Consider the following 19118-nt stretch of genomic DNA (forward strand, 5'->3'; position numbering starts at 1 on the left):
AGATTCTAGTCTGTTCCATACTTCTATGTCTCTGGATCTGGGGCGTTAAAGTCCCCTAGTATGACTATTGTTGTCGATCTCTCTCCTAAGGTCCTCCATAAGTCTTTATATATTTAAGGGCTCCTATATTGGGTGCCTATATGTTTACAGGGTTATATCCTCTTGTTGGTTGGATCCCTTTAATATTATGTAGTGACCTTACTGTCTCTTGTGATGGCCTTCATTTCGAAGTCTATTTAGTCAGATACGAGTATTGCCACCCCAGCCTTTTTTTCATTTCCATTTGCATGGGAAATTTTTTCCCATCTCTTCATTCTCATCCTGTGTGAGTCGTTTGTTCTGAGGTGGGTCTCTTATAGACAGCATATAGTTGGGTCATGTTTTTGTATCCATTCAGCTACCCTATGTCTTTTGATTGGATTATTTAATCCATTTACATTTAAGGTTATTATTAATAGGTACTTATTGCCATTTTAATTCTGTATGCCTAATAAATATTTAATCAATGTTATTAATTAATGAATGAGTATTGAGTTTAAATTTTTGTAAGGTCCAGGACAATTATATGAAAACATTGCCTTAAATACCATACAGTGGAATGATCCCAAGTCTTCGACATTTTAAAAAATGTTTGCATAATACAAATTTAATAACATTTATTAAATACCCGTGCAAAGTCTTTTTACATACATGCTCTCTCTTACTCTTAATATTAACTGTATGTGTTAGGGCTTATTATTTCCACTTTATAGATGAGGAAACTGAGACTGAGAGCTAGTCATAGATCAGTCTTGAGATTTCAGTTCAAGCCTTCATTTTTACACTCAGCGCTAGCCTTTTCATATTCTAGCTGCCTTTTTGTTTTGCAGGTGTGACATAACCCACTTATATAACCGACTTATGAAACACACTGTTTTAGCCACTTTGCCTTACAGGGTATTCCTTTAGTTGTTTGTCTTATAGGATAGAAATCCGCGAGCCTGCATCTCACCAGTGGGGCTGTTGTAGTCAGTAGATGCCCCTCCAAGGACGTGCGAGTGCCCAGGTGTGGGAGCATCCGCGGGAAAGGAAGCTCCTGGGCCAGCTCTGCTCCCTGTGCGCTGTCTCCCCTCTCCCCGCTCTCCTCCTGGGCACCCTCCCCAGTCCCACGGAGCCCGGCCTGAGCTGTTGGCACTTGGCCCTCCCTGCCATCCCGGCCTCCCTCTTGAAGAGAAACCCAGGTGAAATGCAAAGAAAATGCAAAAAGCCTAAAAGTGTCTGTCTGCGAGGCCAGCCAAGCGAAATGTAACTACAGGTTGGCTTAGCGTGCAGAGCTGTTGAGCTCGGGTTTCTGTCTCCCTCAGCCTATCCGAAGGCCCTCACTACGTGCTGATGCGCAGTTACTGCGAAGGGAGGCTGCAGCCTGGGCCGGGCGCAGCCACACCGGGTCCCAGACCTCAGCTTGGCCACTTGCCAGAGGTGTAACGCTGGGAAAATGGCTTACCCTCTCTGGGCCTCAGTTTCCTTATCTGTAAGTGGCCGTACGCCTGCCTGAGGGCCTGCGGGGAGGTTTCAGTGCAGCAGCCCCTCTCAAGTGTGTAGCGTGCCATCTGCGCATGGAAAGTGCTCGATAAACCAGCGCTGTTAGCAGCCGCCTGTTCGGGAGCTCGGGATGTGATGGGGAGCGTTTCCAGGCGCGCTGCTGTGTCCCCGCTGCAGCCGCTGGGTGGGCAGGAGCGGAGAAGGGGCACAGGGGCGGCTCCCTGCGGGGAAGCTGGCCAGACCCTCCAGGAGCAGCGTGAACAGCTTGCAGAAGTGGGAGGAGGATTTTAAGCAAGAGCACAGCATGAGCAGTGGCTCAAGTGTGAGGGGACGCGGCAGAGTCTGGCGATGGAGGACAGAGGACTCCGTGTGAGCCGCGGGGAGAGTGTTTGGGGGCGGTGCTGGGGCGCGGGCTGGGCAGTCCTGTTGGGCCCGCTGTAAGGAGCCCAGAGTATGTGTGCTCTGTCAGGAATTTGGGTCTTCGTCTGTGGGTAATGGGGCTTCGCCTGAACTGCTATGTCCCCTTGGCTCATTCCTTAGCCTCTCTGTGTCTCAGCTTCCTCACCTATAAAACGCAGATAAGAGGTCATGCCTACCTCACAGGATAACCGAGTCTATGTAAGTGATAGCTGTCAGTGGAGTAGTACTAATATTTTTTTCAGGGTAAAAGTTCTTAATTAGTGTCTAAGTCAGTGAATGTCTTTTCATCTTCTAGGAACGTGCTGTTTCAGATCCTGAAATGTACCTGCCCTGTGATTTGTTTCAATGCTAAGGATTTTGTGAGAACCGTGCTGCAGTATTTGGGTGATGATGGCAGTTGGAAGCGCGGTAAGTTATGGCTGATCGGTGGGGAGGACGGGAGCCTCAGGACCCGGAATTGGCACTTGAAGAGGGAACAGTCTCGTGGGGCTGAGCCCTGAATCTGCGGGGTCAGCACCAACTCTGCAGTGTCCGGGCTGAGGTGCCCACCGAGAGCTGGAGAAGTTGGTGCAGAAACCCACACGCTGGTCAGGGCGCTGTGGAAACAGCAGGCCCCCCACGTCAACAATCACCACGCCTCCCGCCTTCTCTCCTCTCACTGCCTCCGCCCGCCCTCGGTTATTGCATAGTGGACCCAAGCATGATGCAGATTGCCTGAAATGGTTCAGCATGTGACCGAGATACGAGGATGTCATTTCTAAGATGATGCCATCACTGTTATCTCCCCCGCATACTAGCAATAATCTTTCAATATCATTAGACGTTCAAGCAGTGTTTGCACTTTCCAGTTGTCCTTAAATACTTTTGCCTGTTTGTCTTTGTTTTTTACAGTTTGTTTGAATTGGGAGCCATACCTGGGATAGGTGCAATATATTTCTTAAGTCTCTTCTGCTCCATATGTTCTCTTCTCTGTTTTAGGTCCTTGCAGTTATTTTGTTGTTGTTGATGGAACCAGCTTGCTTGTCCTGGGGATTTCCCACAGTCTGGACTTGGCAATTGCATCCCCTTCTTGCCAATTAACATGCTCCCCTCTCGGCTCTCTTTCTTGTAAATTGGCAGCTGGATCCAGAGGCTGGGTCGGATTCATGCTGGATTTCTGGAGGCAAGGCTGCTGCATAACGCAGAGCTTGACCCGACCCTGACCCTGACTCTAACACTGACCTCTGTAGTGGTGTGTCCTATCAGGAGCTACATCCTGGTGGTTGTTCATCTTTCTTGTGATGTTTGAACTTCTATTCATATGTTAACTCCTCTTGTCTATCTTTCATATTTACCACTTTATCTAGAATCTATTTTCAATCTCTTTATTTCTTTTTTATTTAAAAAATTCCTCTTTTCCATTTTTTTTTAACTTAAGGCATTATCTATTACATTTTTCTGCTTTTGTGTAATGCCAGTTTTTATTTCTGAAATATTTTGTATTTCTCTTTCCTGAATTCTTTTTATTTTTTTTGTTGTTCGGTTTTTCTAAGTCACCTACTTTCTAAGTATTTCTAATTCTGATTTATTTACTTTTCATAGATTTTATTATTTTCTTAGTTTGTTTAAAGTCTATTTTGTTGGCATTTCTTCTTCAAGTCCTGGCATTTTCTCCCCCGTGTGGGGTTTGTCCTGGCAGGCTTCAACTTACTCGGTACAGGAGTTTATAGGGACCAGACCCCACTATTCCAGCACTGTCAGACTCCCCCAAGGATTTTCCAAAAGACATGTGGGTAAGAAGCCTTAATTTTGGAATAATAGAGCTTTGAGAAGGCAAATAGAATGAAAAAGCCCTATGGGGTCAGTTACATTACCAGCCACTGTGAGGTAAAGTCATGCCTAGCTGGCTTGGGGGGCAGGCAGCCAGCGTGACTGCGGCCTTTCTCGCCCAGAGCTCCAGACCTCCAGCGTGAGAGACTTCCCAGGCGGCAACACAAACGCCAGGGCTGGCTGCTTAGGTGAATATCAGTCTCTTAGCCCAGCACAGTGTGCCGATGCCAGAAGACACACCCAGTGTGATGTGATCCGAGACTCAGTTTGCTTAAAGACAAGGCCTTATTTTTGGATAGCACAATTAAAGCTGTTAACGGAACCTGAAAAGCAATCCTTTAGGGTTCAGATCTGTTTCTTAATTTATCAGCTTCCCAGCCCTGTGTAACCCCCTCGCTGTGCCTAAAATACTCTGGTACAAAAATGTACCTATGTAGCAGATGCCGCTCTTACTTTGTAAAAAGCACCTTCTCGTGTCTCGCACATACACACAGGACTCTGCCCCCGGTTTTCAGAGAGGAAACTAACACTTGGGGGACATGACCTCCCAGGCCCGCAGGCTAGTCTCGCTGCTCTTTTCACACATCCAGCTGCCACCGGATGTCGGGCAGGGCACATGCCCAGCGTGTGCAGCATCTTGTCCTTGCCCGCCATGCCTGCCTCCCCAGAAGGCGAAGCTGTGTGCTCAGGCAGCTCCTCACCGCTCTGCCTGCTGCCCAGGATACTTGGGTTCCTGAACACCCCATGCCATGCCATGCAGGGTCCGGGGTGGCCTGGGAAGGCAGCCCAGCGAGAGGCCAGAGGCTGGAAGAGGGGAGGCTTGGAAAGAGTGGTTTCATTGACAGACGCCATTGAGAAGTAGGAAGGCTGCGAGGTGCCTGGGGCAGTGAGAAGCTTGGGAGCAGGCGGGGAAAGGGGAGAAAGGAGGCAGGAAATGTGGCTGAGGATTCTGACTTCGATCTCTTTTAACATTTGAGAGATCCAAATCCAAGTTAGTGTGGAGTCTCCACCCCTCTGGGCATTTGGGATCAAATCCCATGAGAATGGCCTTGTGGGACCTGGGTTTGTGGAGGCCACTTATCCAAGGTTCGGGATTCCTTAGTATTGACAGAACATCGCTGGGTCCTTAGCCCTGTAACTTGAGGGGATGGTCAAATTATGATCATTAATCTGAACCGTGAGAAACGTGTAAAAGCAGAGAAAAGTAACGGTTGAATGAGCTTTCTCTCCTCAGTTGCGTTCTCTCCTCAGTTGCTGACTTTGTCGGGCTGGACCCTAGTATTGCCGCTTGGCTTATAGATCCTCGTGAGGCCGCACCCTCTTTTGAGGATTTAGTGGCGAAATCCTTCGGAAACGCCATCACGGTTAAAGTGAGCTGCACGTATGGGAATTCCTCAAGAAATACTGTGGTGAGTTGTTTTCTTCAGATAAGTTATCAACTTTAATACAACCCTAACTTTAATCCTCATCTGAGGATATTTTTCCCATTGATGTTTTAGAGAGTGAAAGAGAGGGAAGAGGAGGGGGAGAGAGAAACATTGATGTGAGAAACACATCGACTGGTTACCTCCTGCACACTCCCCAACCGAGGGTGGGGGCCAACAGGCAATGGAATGTCCCTTAAATGGGAATTGAACCCGCAACCTTTCAGTCCACAGGCCAATGCAGTAACCACTGAGAAAAACCTGCCAGGGCAATACAGCCCTAATTTTTCTAAAGAAACTCTTTCTACAGACGTCAGAGATAGCCCAGCACTAAAAAGAATGTCGCTGCTGTTCGCTTTGACTTAGGCGGCCAGATGCTTTGTGCCCTGGCGTTTCGGGTAGACATGAGTAAGGACGGTGACTTCTGCTCCTTCGTGAAACTGCTCCTGGGAAAACCATTCGCGGGGTGACCTTCCCAATGGACTCTGGTGTCAGGGAGTCGCCTGCTCCGGGAGCAGAGCTGCTCATTTATGCATTCTTAGCGCTGGTGAGGCGGTAGCTACGGCAGAGGGCCCGGGCGACCACTCCGCAGGCCACGGCCGCCTCTGGAGATGCACCTGATAGTGAGGAACTGGAACCAGACAATCAGTGGGTCCGGCTGCTGTCACTACTTGAGCCAATTAAAGCAGAGACAGGGTTGAATCCTATATGAATGTTTATTCCAAAACTGCCGGCCGCATGGGGAGCAGCAGTTCAGGCACAAAAACCTGCTCTGCCCTCCCCACAAGCCAGCTCTTATATTGGGTAGAAGGACAAAGATTACCTGGGGAGTAGGCAAAAGGGTGTGCCACGTGGGCAGTTTACAGGTGCCTGGGGGTCTGCAAAGGGCAGGCGATTCTGGCTTCTGCAAGGTTGTTAATCTTTCCATGATAACAGGCAGCTCCCAGGTGGGGAGGGTGGGCTGCATTTCCAGGTGAGCTCCCAGGTCCCACGTGCAACCCCCCAGCCAGGTGAGAATATGCTTCTTTAATCAGAACAAGACAGTCACAGTTAACAGAGCATGATTAATATTTCTTACAATTATAGCTGGTCCCCAATATTCTATTTCTGCCCCTATCAAAAGCACGACTAGAAGAACATGCTGAGGGTTTGGGGGGGGGGTGCGTACCGATGTTGAGGTGGCAACCTGGGGAGCAGAGCAGGTGGTGGTGTGAGCCTGCCGTGCCTACCACCCGGAGCCGGGGATGCTCACTTCCTGCCCTTCATCTCACAGACTGTGTCTCACAGGGGCTTGGGTTGAAATACAGAGGCTCACTGTCCCCTAATTAAAACATTTGTCAGAGGGCTGTGGGATAGCTCACAGACTCCCCGAGGAAAGCAGACTCAGGCCTTGGGGACAGGAGCCAGGCGGCTCCGAGGACTCAGGGAGCCGGAGCCTCAGGCCGGGCCAGTGAACCCACTCTGTCATGTGTCCCTCTGTCACTGTGTCACAGGTTTGCCCGGTGGAGGGGAGGGAGGACAGGAGATGAGCAGTCCTCCCAGATCCCATGCTGGCCCCAGACAGAGCTGAGATCCTAGCATTGAGCGTTGTTGTCCACCCCAGGCTCAGTCCCTCTTCCGGGGGAGCGGGGTACAGGAAGGTCAGCGCAGATGCCTCGCCTGGGGTTGGGAGGCCACGGTTCACAGCGGGGATCTCGGACCCTCGGGTCTGGGTTCCTTCTCGTATAAGGAATGAGTTGGGGAGGGAGTGGCTGCGGGAACAGAGCGCCAGCCCAGGGGGCCTGCCTTTCCCTGACCCGCTGTGGGCTGGTCCTCTCAGCCCCCCAGCCTGTGGCCCGCACCCTCTAGTCCCACCCGGAGCTCCCCCAGGCCTCACCCGCACCAGCCCCTCAGGAGCTGCCTTGTCCTATTGTCCAGCCGCGGCCACTGTGGAGCCTGCACTGCTCACAGGTGGGGCGAGGCGGGGCTGCTCTGAGGGGCTGTGACAGCTCAGGGAGGGTCAGGGGCGGGACAGCTCGATGGGGGAGGGGGGAGTCAGGAATCAGGAGAGGAGCGGCTCCTGGAGGGGAGCAGCAGGGTCCCAGGGAGGAGGAGGAAGAGGAGGAAGTGTGGGAGCTGGGCCCCCATGGAGCTGGATCTGGTCCAGGAGCTTCGGGTTGGGAACTGCTCCGAGAGGGAGCCCTGGTCAGCATGCCGTGTAGACGCTCATGCGGGCAGCAGTGTGGCCACCTGCCAGGCGGTGGCTGAGAAGTGGTCATGGAAGCACTCCTAGTGCTCCCACCCAGTCGTAACCCAGCCCTGCCTCATCTACCGTGGGGCCCAGACCAGAGAGACCAGGCCAACCCACCCAGCGTCTAGGCGGCAGGAAGGAGAATTAGACAGGTGGGGGCGCTGTGGCTCATCCCACCAGCCTGTTTGTCAGTTGAACACAGACTCTGTCTGTCCCCCTCCCGGGCCCCTGTGTGTGGTCCCGGGTGAGAATGGCAGGGACTGTGGATGGCGGCATGGCTCCTCTGCTCCCTCTGCTCCCTCGTGGGGGGTGGAGGTGTGGGATCCCGAGGCCAGGCCACGTCCTCCTGTCGCTGCCACCCAGCACTCCTCACATGTTGGGCTTCCTTGTGGCTCATGCCTCTGGGACGAGGGGGAGATTGGGTTGAGGAGGAAGTGTCCGGTGGCCAGAAGCCTGCATTGGCCCAATAGGAAGTGTGTTCCTTAGCTTGGGACCCGTCTACTTGGGGTCATTGGTGGGTGACGCCACAGATGTGTGACAGCTGCCAGCAAGCATTCCCGTGGGTTGTGTTACTTCCTAGATTGTGCCGATCATTTCGGCCAAGGTTGCCTAATTTTTCATTCTTTTGATCTTTTACAGAATCAGAATGTATGTGCGAACCTGAGGGTCCTCCACAGGCTTACGATGGACCTCTGTTCTCAGCTGAAGGCAAGCATGTTGTAGCTTCTGGGGCGGCGCTTTGCCCACTGCCGTCCGCTGCCTGGCATTTGCACCCACACGCGCAGGAGCAGTGCCCGCCGTGTGGGATGTGCAGCAAATGACACCGAGTCCTGAGGCCACGTTCCCCTCCTTCCCTCAGGAAACGGTAGTCCAGCTGATGAGACCTGAAGTTCCTGAATGTTCTCTGTGGGTCGACAGCAATTGTAGCATTTCTAGTGCTGCAGTGAACGTGGCAATGGAAGACTAAAAGTCCACAAATGCCAGATCACATAAAAATGAGAAAGATGAAGGGGAATGGGGAATGGGCGTGTTCTCCTGTTTCTCACGGTCCCAGCAGGTCTGGGCGATACAGTAGGACACCAGAGGGGGAGGGGCTTTACCAGGAGGGGCCACGAGAGGGGGCTCCTGGGAGGGAGGCCAGCCCGTCCGCTGAGGAGGAGCCCGGTGCGCTCAGCGAGGCGGGAGGCCACTGAGCGACGTGCAGCCTCCATAGCAAGAATGTTTCCTCCTGTGAAACAGGCTTATGGTTTATGGCAGCTGTTTTGTACCTTGGAGCTTCCTCTGATACCCATTTTGGCAGGTAAGCTACCTGAAGCTGATGCACAGTCATCTCTCTAGAGAAAGTGCACTAGTGAAGTTCTTTACATTGTTTGGGGACGACTGTTTCTCTCTCAGCTTATTTCAGGGCAGGCAAGGATCACACGGCCCTGACGAGGTGGCCAGCCCTTTATTTCCCTTTCTGTAACGAGGGCTTGGACCGCATCACCTCTGGTGTAGAGGGACCAGGCAGTTCTGACGTCCGGTCCTATGGGTCTCTTGTATTGTCTGGATCTGGGTGCCCTGGCCCAGGGACCACTGCCTTCCTGAGTCCCTTGCTCCTGAGAGCAGCCTCATGGGGCGGAGCCTGCATGTCAGTAGTTGTGGGGTCCTGGGTGCTGTCCTTTAACCCTGCATGAGAACCCCCTAGAGCAGAGGTGGGGAACGTCCGGCCCGCGGGCCGTAGAAGGCCCATGAAGTCATTTGGTCTGGCCCTGCCAAGGCATTGAGGATCAGTTAATTACTAGTAAATGTTTGACCAAATGAGCAGGCTAACTTTTAAGTTGATAATTTTGTATGGCCCGGGAATGATGTTATAAATATCCACATGGCCCTTGGCAGGAAAAGGGTTCCCCACCCCTGCCCCGGGGATCTCGGCAGGCTCTCCTCTGCGCAGGCCCTGCTGGGGAGCAGAGCAGAGCCTCGCCCAGCGCCCTCGACGGCAGGGGCAGCTTTCCATCCAGCGCGTGTCCCACGCCCACTGCCACCACTGCTGGCCCTAAGGGACACTTGGGGAGTGTGCTTGCAGCCGGCACTGGCATCACTACCCTCTTCAGGGATGCGGCTCGCTCCCTGCCCCGCGTCTCACAGACGAGTCACTGACGCAGATGCTTTTGCTTTGGTTTGGGACCCAGTGATGGAAAGCCACAGCATTCGGGTGGACAAGGAAGCCTTGGAGAGGACCTCCGTGCTCCTCGGGGTACGTCACTGGGAGACCCTCTGCATGTTGCTCCGCTTCTTGACCAGCTGCTCCCCAGGCGCAGGGCAGCTCCCCTTCGCTTCCAGCCCCCGGCTGAGTGCTCCTCTCTGACCGCAGAGTGCCGCAGGGGGCGGGCTGAACACACGCTGCATCTGGTTGCTCCCCTGAGAGGCTGTGCACCGGCTCCATGGGCCCTCAGCCACCTTCTCAGCGAGGTTCTTGCAAGGACATTGCCCCCTATAGTTTGGTGAGGGGAAGTCATGGGTTTCTTGGATTCTTTAAAAAGGAAAAACACAAGGTCTAACAGTGAACAATACAAAAATACAGAGGAGTGCATGATGATGCATAAAAAAGTGTTCCACTTCAGTTCTTTTTAAAAAAAAACATTTTTATTGATTTCAGAGAGGAAGGGAGAGAGGAAAAGAGAGAGAAATATCAATGAGAGACAATCATGGATCGGCTGCCTCCTGCATGCCCCCTACTGGGGACAGAGCCTGCAACCCCGGCATGTGCCTTTGACTGGAATCGAACCCAGGACCCTTCAGTCTGCAGGCTGACGCTCTATCCACTGAGCAAACCAGCTAGGGCTCCACTTCAGTTCTTTTTATTTATATATTAATCCTCCCCCCATGATATGTTCTTACTGATTTTAGAGAGAGAGGAAGGGGGAGAGAGAAACATCTATCAGTTGCCTCCCCGGATACTCACCCCTACCGGGGGTCGAACCCAAAACCCAGGTATGTATCCTGACCGGGAATCGAACCCGAGATGTTTTGGTGTATGGGATGATGCTCCGACCCACTGAGCCACCGGCCAGGGCCCCGTTCTTTTAAAGAAAACTTTATTTGGATATCCTGAAGATAGTGTGGAGCATTGAGATTAATCATGGGAAACATCAATACTAAATTCTAATTAGGAGACTTGCTTAAGTGAGCAGACAGCTGTTTGGCAAAGAGTTTGCTGACCCAGCAGACTCCGTTCCGCTCTTGCTGGAAAAGCATTGGCCTGGACGTTTCTGGCTTCTTACTGGCTGTACCAGGAACAGAGCGCCAGTGTTCCCCTGCCTATTTGAATATAGACCGTAGGTGTCAGAGGCTGCTCGGCTCTCCTATGGAGTGTTTGGTATTGGAAACAATAACATTTAATGTGCAAAACACACAAAACACAGAAACCTCGGGTATGACTGTCTTCTCGGTCAAAGCACAGACCTCCCTGAAGCCCTGGGTGCCCTTTCCCGTCAGAGCGCTGGCTGCTGCCCAGCGTCGCTCCTCCGGACATTTGCCGCCATCACAGTGTGCTGCTCTGTGCAGGCGGTCCAGCGCGCCTGAGCACTGCCTGGCTGCCTGCTGAACGGCAGGTAATGGCCGTGCCCGACGGCTTTCACGCAGCGGCCCTGCGCCACTCGGTGCTGTGGTCCCCGTGCCGGTCTGCCCGCTGCTGATGGGCATGGGGTTTGCAGTCATCACCAACCGCGCTGCCCCCTTGAGTGTGTCCCTGGGGCATAAAGCAGGGGCTGCTGAGCGCCGGGGCACCGGGATGGCACTGCTCAGCTCACTGCGTTCCAGCGTCTCGCCCGCCAGGGCACACAGGCCTGTCGCTGCGCATCCTCTCCCGCCCGGGACCTCGGGCTTTATCTGTAGCAGACGTTTTGGGGGGGATGTAATACCGCGTGACGATTTTGGTTTCTATGTTTCTGACGATTAACGAGGTTGGACAGCTTCTCGTATCACCAGCAGCTGTTAGGAGTTTCTCTTTGGTGAAGGATCTGGCCGAGTTTCCCACCCATTTGTGTACTGAGGGTTTTGTCTTTCTCACTGATTCATAGGACATCTTGATATATTCTGGTTACAAGCTGGGGACTTACTCTTTCACTCACATGATGGTGTCTTTTGATGACAGACGTTCTTAATGTTTAATGTGGTGTAATTTCAGCCCTTTTTCTTTATGACTAGTGCTTTCTGCATCCGTTTAAGAAATCTTTCCTTACTGCAAGCTCATGAAGTATTCTCATGTGTTATATTTTCATTCGCCGTTGCATTTAGGTTTATAAAATACACCTGGAACTTATTTTTCTTTTTATGGACTTTTAAATTAAGAAATAAATTTCAGCCCTAGCTTGTTTGGCTCAGTGGATAGAGCGTCGACCTGTGGACTGAAGGGTCCCAGGTTCAATTCTGGTCAGGGCACATGCCTGGATTGTGGGCTCGATCCCTAGTAGGGGACGTGCAGGAGGCAGCCAATCAATGATTCTCTCTCATCATTGATGTTTCTATCCCTCTCCCTTCCTCTCTGAAATCAGTAAAAATATATTTTTAAAAAAATAATGAATTAAAGAAAAGAAATAAATTACATATTGTGACTGGTACAAATCTTTTTTTATTTATTGTGATAAAATACACTTAACATAAATTTTCTCATTTCAAGTATTTCTAACACCACAGCTCAGTGGTGTTACATACACTCACATGGTGCACAGCCCGCCAGCCATCCCCATAACTGCTTTCATCTGGTGAAATTGAAACTATTCCCATTAAACACTAACTCCCTCTTCTCCCTTCCCCCAGAGGGGTCCGTGCGCCCCTGGTAACCACCACCCACTCTCTGTCTCTATAATTGTGACTCCTGTGAAGTATTTTGTGTAAGCGGAATCAGTTTGCCCTTTTGTGAATGGCTGATTCCACTGCGTAGAGCATCCTTAAGGTTTATCCACGTTGTAGCACATGACAGGGCTTCCTTCCTTTCTGAGGCTGAAGAATACCCCATGGTAGACACGTACGCATTTTCTGTAACCGACATCAGTCAGTGGCTGCAAGTCGCTTGGGTGGCGTCCACGTTTACTGGTGGGAATCATGCTGCTGTGAACAGGGGGCACATGGATCCCCTCTTTGGAGTGTGCGCCCAGAAACGAACGGCGAGATCTTGTGGTCATTATGTCTTCAGTTTTCTGAGGAGCTACCATGCATTTTTCACAGGGTATAAGGGTTCCAGTGTCCCCACACCCTCGCCAACCCCGTGGTCTCTGTTCTTTTATAGCAGCCGCCCTAAGCATGTGAGGTGGGTCTCATTGTAGTTTTGATTGTCATTTCACTACTTATTCGTGATGTTGTGAATCTTTTCATGTGATTATTGGCCATTCGTATATTTTCTTTGGGAAAATGTCTATTCAGCTTTTGCCCATTTTTAATTGGATTGTTTGTTCCTTTTTGCCATTGAGTTTTAAGAGTTGTCTATGTATTCTGCGTACTAATCCTTTATCAGATATATGACTTGGAAATACCTTCTCCCACTCTGTGGGTCGCCTTTTTACTCTGTTGAGAGAATCCTTTGTGCTTCCTACTCTGCCGCGTTCCCGGGATCCCCTTGGCGCAAATCTTGTTGTTGTTTCTTTCTTTATTTTTTCCGTTGGTGCACATCTTGATGTACAGCTTGATGTATGTGTCCATATACACCCCCAGTTGCATCCGCAAGAGGCAACCGCTGTTCTGACCTCTGCTGCCATATCTGGCGCGACCCCTTCCAGAGCTCCGTGGGGTGGGGTCGGACAGTGCGCTCTCTTTGTGTCCTTCGCTCAGCACCATGTTCTGAGGTCCGTCTGTTGTTTGTGTGCTGGTAGTTTGTTTCTTTATGTTGCTGAGTGCTACTCCATTGTGTGAATGTGCAACAATGTGTTTATCTACTCTTCTGTGGATAGATCTGGGTTAGTTTTAGGTTTTACTGTTATAGACATTTTTATAAAGATGTGCATTGCAATGTTATTTATACTAGCTAAAAACCAAAACTTATTTACAGGGTCAACAATAGAGGGATGGTTAAACAAGTGATAACATAATAGTGCAGTAGAAATCATGTCACCCTTCAAAGTTATGCTTGCTAACACTTTTTGTGGAATAGAAAGTACTTAGAATGTTAAGAGGGAGAAATAAAATGCAAAATTGTCTTGTACAGTAGTCCCCCCTTATCCACAGTTTTGCTTCCCGCTGGTTCAGTTGCCTGAAGTTAATTACGGTTTGAAAATGGGAAATTTCAGAAATAAACTACTCGTAAGTTTTAAGTTGCACACTGTTCTGAGGGCTGTGATGAGGTCTTTTGCTGTCCTACTCCGTCCCTCCTGGGACATGAATCGCCCTTTGCCCAGCGTGCCCACGCCACATCTAGGCCTGCCTGTCGGTCACTCAGTAGCCGTCTCAGGTACCAGGTGGATGGCTGTGGCATCGCAGTGCTTGGGTTAAAGTTGCCCTTATTTTACTTACTTATGGCCCCAAAGCACAAGAGTGGTGATGCTGACCGTAGATAAGGCCGGAAGTGCTTTCCTACATGAAGAGTGAGGGCAGTGCAGTGATGGGAGAGGCCACATCCACAGGACTTTTATGACAGGATGTTGTTCTAATTGTTCTGTGTGCTGTTAGTTATTGCTGTGTGCCTGATTTACAAGTTAAACTTCATCAGAGGTATGGATGTATAGGAAAAAACATCGTATACGTAGGGCTCAGTGCTATCCGCGGTCTCAGGCATCCATGGGGTCTCGGAGCACCCCCCCCCCCCCCCCCCGCATAAGAGGGGGGGGACTACAGGGTCTTTGTCATAAATCAGGTCCCTGTGCGTGTGGGGGTCTTTCCTGGACTCGATTCTGTTCTCATTGGTTTGTCTGTCCTTGTTTTTTTTTTTTTTTTTTTTAAATATATTTTATTGATTTTTCACAGAGAGGAAGGGAGAGAGATAGAGAGTTAGAAACATCGATGAAAGAGAAACATCGATCAGCCGCCTCCTGCACATCTCCTACTGGGGATATGCCCGCAACCCAGGCACACGCCCCTGACCGGAATCGAACCTGGGACCCTTCAGTCCGCAGGCGGACGCTCTATCCACTGAGCCAAACCGGTTTCGGCAGGTTTGTCTGTCCTTGTGCTAACATTCCCCTGGTCTATTACTGGAGCTTTACAATATGCGTGATAGCTTACAGTATGTCATTCTTCCACATGATATTGGCTATTCTAGGTTTGCATTTTCATATAAAATTCTTCAATTTACTTTTAAAAATACTGCTCGGATTTTTATTCTGTTTCCAATGTGTGTGACAAAGAGTAATATACAGAGTATGTAGAGAACTCCTATCAATAAGAAAAGCCCTGCCCTGGCCGGTTTGACTGAGTGGATAGAGCATCAGCCCGCAGACTGAGGGGTCACAGGTTCGATTCCGGTCAAGGGCATGTACCTCAGTTGCAGGCTTGATTGGTCCCCAGTCCTAGGCTGTTTCTCTCTCTCTCTCCCCTCCTCTCTTCCATTCTCTCTAATCAATAATGGAAAAATATCCTCGGGTGAGGATTAACTAATAAGTAAATAAATTAAAATTAGAAAAAATGGTTTAAAGAAAATGGTTGTCACAATTGTTAAAATGAGCTAAATATTTGGGGGGAAATCTAGTGAAAGATGGACATTTCAACCCCGAGGTCGAGAGGCCAGCACAAGCACATAGCTGAGCGCTACCCAAATTGCTGATCCCCAGAAATGCGAGCAGACACCACGGTGGTGTTTGGGGGTGTTTTGTTATGCGGCAGCAGGAAACCAATACCGCCTACCCCGGCTTCCTCCCACGACGGAGCACTTTCAGGGCCCGTTTCATAGCAGGACCCGGCCTCTAGCGGGCTGCTGGCTCCTGCGCGCCCAGCTGGGCTCTGCCTCCGCGCCCGCTCCCCCGATGCTTTGTAGTTCTCATGTGTGTCTCCTCTGAGGAGATGTTTATGTTTTGTTTTGCCTGAAGCTGTCGGTCTTTCTGTCTCTCTCTGTTTATACTCGCCCATCACTGCGTGTGCTTAAACACAAGGAGTGCGCTCGTGCGCCGAATGAACGGGAAGCTCACACTCTCGCTCCGTTTTTTGAGATCAAACCATTTATGACTGTGTTTTTGTTTCCTCAGGTCTGACTTATTCCTCAGGGGACCCATCGTCTGTCTCTTAATGCTTCGTTCCTTGTTTTTTAAATCATTTGTTTCTTTAACTCGGAGTTTTGGCATCTTTAACTGAGGCCGTTGTTCCTGGGTTCTTTGTTTAGCTGAGATGTTACTTTTTTATGTTCTACGTGTCCCGCTCCTAGTTTTCTGGCCCCTATTTGTAAACTTCTTAGAAATGCCCGCCTAACGGCAGTTCTAAAGAGTAGAACGTGGACAATACTTCACCAGAACTGGTTGATTTGACTCGGCTCTCTCTTTCCTTTTACAACAATTTTTTGTTAAGTCCTGGCCTTCTTCTACTTTTCTTCTGACCAGGATGGTGAGGGGAAAGGGTTTGTAAATGCAGCAGGTCCCGCGGCTCTGCTCGGCCCAGCGCTGTCCCTATCGGCCGCGCCGTTTCTCCATCTCTCTGTCTCTCCGTCTCTCCGTGGCTGCCGTCTCTGTGCTCGCTGTGGCCGTGCAGCTGGGCCCGGAGTCTCTGCCGTGGGACACGCAGGGGTTCTGATGCTTATAATGGGATGCTGGACCCCTTTCTAGTCAGAACGCTGCTGGAGAATTCATTCTTCCCCTCCCTCGTTTTGGTGAATTTTTTTTTTTTACTGTTTTTGCTTCTTTCCGTTTGTTTCCTTAGGTTTAGAGGGATCCTGTGAGCCTGGGATCCCACCATGAGTCAAAATATGTATTTTTAGTGTCAAAAATATGCATTTGTATCCTTATAAGGGCTTTTGTTGGGAACTGTTCGGTGAACAAATCAAACCATCTTAAACTGCTAATGAGATTGTGTTTTTCACGTTCACAGTCTCGTCTCAAGGAATTGGAGCAGGAAGCCCACTTCGTGGCAGGAGAGCAGTTCCTCATAACCAGCAGCGATCAGCTTCGAGAGGTACAGCTGCATTCTGGTTCTTTCATAAAACAAACTTCTTATTCAGGGGTGAAGGGAGATTTATCCTGAACTTAAGTGTAAGTTCATGTTCTCTCACATTGAGAGTCATTCCTTTAGAGCAGCGGTTCTCAACCTGTGGGTCGCGACCCCTTTGGCGGTCGAACGACCCTTTCACAGGGGTCGCCTAAGACCATCCTGCATATCAGATATTTACATGACGGTTCATAACAGTAGCAACATTACAGTTATGAAGTAGCAACAAAAATAATTTTATGGTTGGGTCACAACATGAGGAACTGTATTTAAAGGGCCAGAAGGTTGAGAACCACTTCTTTAGAGCCTTTAAGCCCAAGAAAAGTAGCAAATCAGACTTCCGGCATTTTGCGCACGTGTCGCGGCTGCTCTGGCCGGGGCTGCGGCCTGTCGTGCGATGCTGGCCCCGCACACCAGGCCCTCACTGCGTGTCGTCTTCTGTTGAAGATCCTCTTTGGCAAGCTGCAGCTGCACCTGCTGAGCCCCACGGAGACGCTTCCCAAGACGGGGCTGCGGGGCCACCTGTCCACATCCGAGGCCGTGGTAAGGCTCAGAACCACCCCCTTCTTTCAAAGCAAGAGCACATCTGCGCCTCATGTGCTCACTCCCAGCCCGCCCGCTGCCTGTGGCGGGACGGCCGCAGCACCAGGCCGAGCAGGTGGCGGTGGTCATGCTCCCGCCCAGGTTGTTGCCTTCTAGTTAGGAACCAAGGAGCAAGGGGCAGCTGGGCCAGTTTCCAGAGCAAACAATTGGCTCGATGCCTCCGCAGGACAGTCGGTAGACGTTTGCTCTGGAAACCAAGTTCTTGGCCCAGGCCAGGCCCCGTTTCCCTGCCCACAGGAGCCTGGAGACGGGAGGTCCTCCGTCCTCTCCTCCTGCCACATTCATGTCAGGAAATTTTAGCTGCCCTTCTCGGGAGGAATACAATTCTGTACATTTTAAATGGTTTTTTACTTAGTTTATTGGGGTGACGTTGGTTAATAACATTGTATAGCTTTCAGGTGTACAGTTTCATAATGCATCACCTGTTACTGCGCTGTGTTCACCACCCAAGTCAGGTCTCCTTCCGTCCCCAACAAACCAACACTCGGCTTCCCCCAAGAGGGACACAGGCTCTGCCACCACCCTGGAGCGGCACCTCACCAAATCGCAGCCAATGCTGCCAAGACCCCATGGTGCAAAATGCGGCCCACAGCTCAGCCCAGCTCGGAAATGGTCACTGTGACCCCCTTCCCTCTGCTACCTCCCCCACTCCCTTCCCTCGCTCATCACCACACTGTTGTCTGTAGCTATGAGTTTTGTTTTGTTTTGTTTTGTTTTGTTTTGTTTTGTTTTGTTTTTGGCTTAATCCCTTTACCTTTTTCACTCAGACCCCAACCCCTCTCCGCTCTGTCAACCATCAGTCTGTTCTCTGTGTCTATGAGTCTGTTTCTATTTTGTTAGTTTATTTTATTCATTAGTTATTTTATTCCACATATAAATGAGGTCATATGGTACTTTTCTTTCTCTGACTGGCTTATTTCCCTCAGCATAATGCTCTCCAGGTTCATCCATGCTGTTGCAAAGGGTAAGATTTCCTTGGAGGTTATTTTTTTTTTTACGGCTGAGTAGTATTCCATTGTGTAAATGAACCACAGCTTTTTTATCCACTCATCTACTGATGGACACTTGGGCTGCTTCCATAGCTTGGCTATCTATCTATCTATATATCTATACTAATAAAATGGTAATATGCTAATTAGACCGGACATCTTTCAGACATCCATCCGAACGTCCTTCTGGACAAAGCCACGGTGGTGTGGGCCAAGGCAGAGGCCGTTACAGGCAATCAGGCTGGCAGGGAAAGGCACTTAGGGGCAACCAGGCTGGCAGGGGTGGGCAGTTGGGGGTTACCAGGCTGGCAGGGGAGGGCAGTTAGGGGCGATCAGGTTGGCAGGCAGAGGCAGTTAGGGGTGATCAGTCAAGCAGGGGAGCAGTTAGGGGCGATCCAGCTGGGAGGGGAGCAGTTGGGGTGATCAGGCCGGCAGGCAGAGAGGTTAGGGGCGATCAGGCAGAGGTGGTTAGGGGTGATCAGGCAGGCAGGCATGCAGAGTGGTTAGGGGCAATCAGGCAGGCAGGCAGGTGAGCGGTTAGGAGCCAGCAGTCCCAGATTGTGAGAGGGGTCCCGGATTGGAGATGGTGCAGGCCAGGCTGAGGTACCCCTCCCATGCACGAATTTCGTGCACCGGGCCTCTAGTGTGTGTGTGTATGTGTATATATATATATATTCACCTGTTACTGCGCTGTGTTCACCACCCAAGTCAGGTCTCCTTCCGTCCCCAACAAACCAACACTCGGCTTCCCCCAAGAGGGACACAGGCTCTGCCACCACCCTGGAGCGGCACCTCACCAAATCGCAGCCAATGCTGCCAAGACCCCATGGTGCAAAATGCGGCCTACAGCTCAGCCCAGCCCGGAAATGGTCACTGTGAGCGCAGGGTAATGACGTCACGTACCAATGCCCGGCTTCCTCTCCCTAGCAACTAGCCTCCTTGGAGTTTCTTCAGCCCAGGAACCCGACTTGCTTTATAGCCAGGTGCAAACATTTTACAGTTCAACCAAATGTTTATGAAGCG

The 19118-nt window shown here is 50.7% G+C and overlaps 1 protein-coding gene across 1 annotated transcript in view; it reads left to right on the forward strand.

Annotated features, from left to right (window-relative positions):
* POLN (polymerase (DNA directed) nu) overlaps nt 1-19118 on the forward strand; it is a 95941-nt gene that overhangs the window by 22863 nt on the left and 53960 nt on the right. The window contains exons 6-12 of the mRNA XM_014533502.1: nt 2237-2349; nt 5002-5159; nt 8044-8112; nt 8644-8704; nt 9576-9640; nt 16387-16470; nt 16951-17046. Coding sequence (XP_014388988.1) covers nt 2237-2349; nt 5002-5159; nt 8044-8112; nt 8644-8704; nt 9576-9640; nt 16387-16470; nt 16951-17046 — 646 coding nt within the window. The remainder of the gene's footprint in view (nt 1-2236; nt 2350-5001; nt 5160-8043; nt 8113-8643; nt 8705-9575; nt 9641-16386; nt 16471-16950; nt 17047-19118) is intronic.

This window comes from Myotis brandtii, unplaced genomic scaffold, assembly GCF_000412655.1.
Source record: "Myotis brandtii unplaced genomic scaffold, ASM41265v1 scaffold986, whole genome shotgun sequence".
NCBI lineage: Eukaryota > Metazoa > Chordata > Mammalia > Chiroptera > Vespertilionidae > Myotis > Myotis brandtii.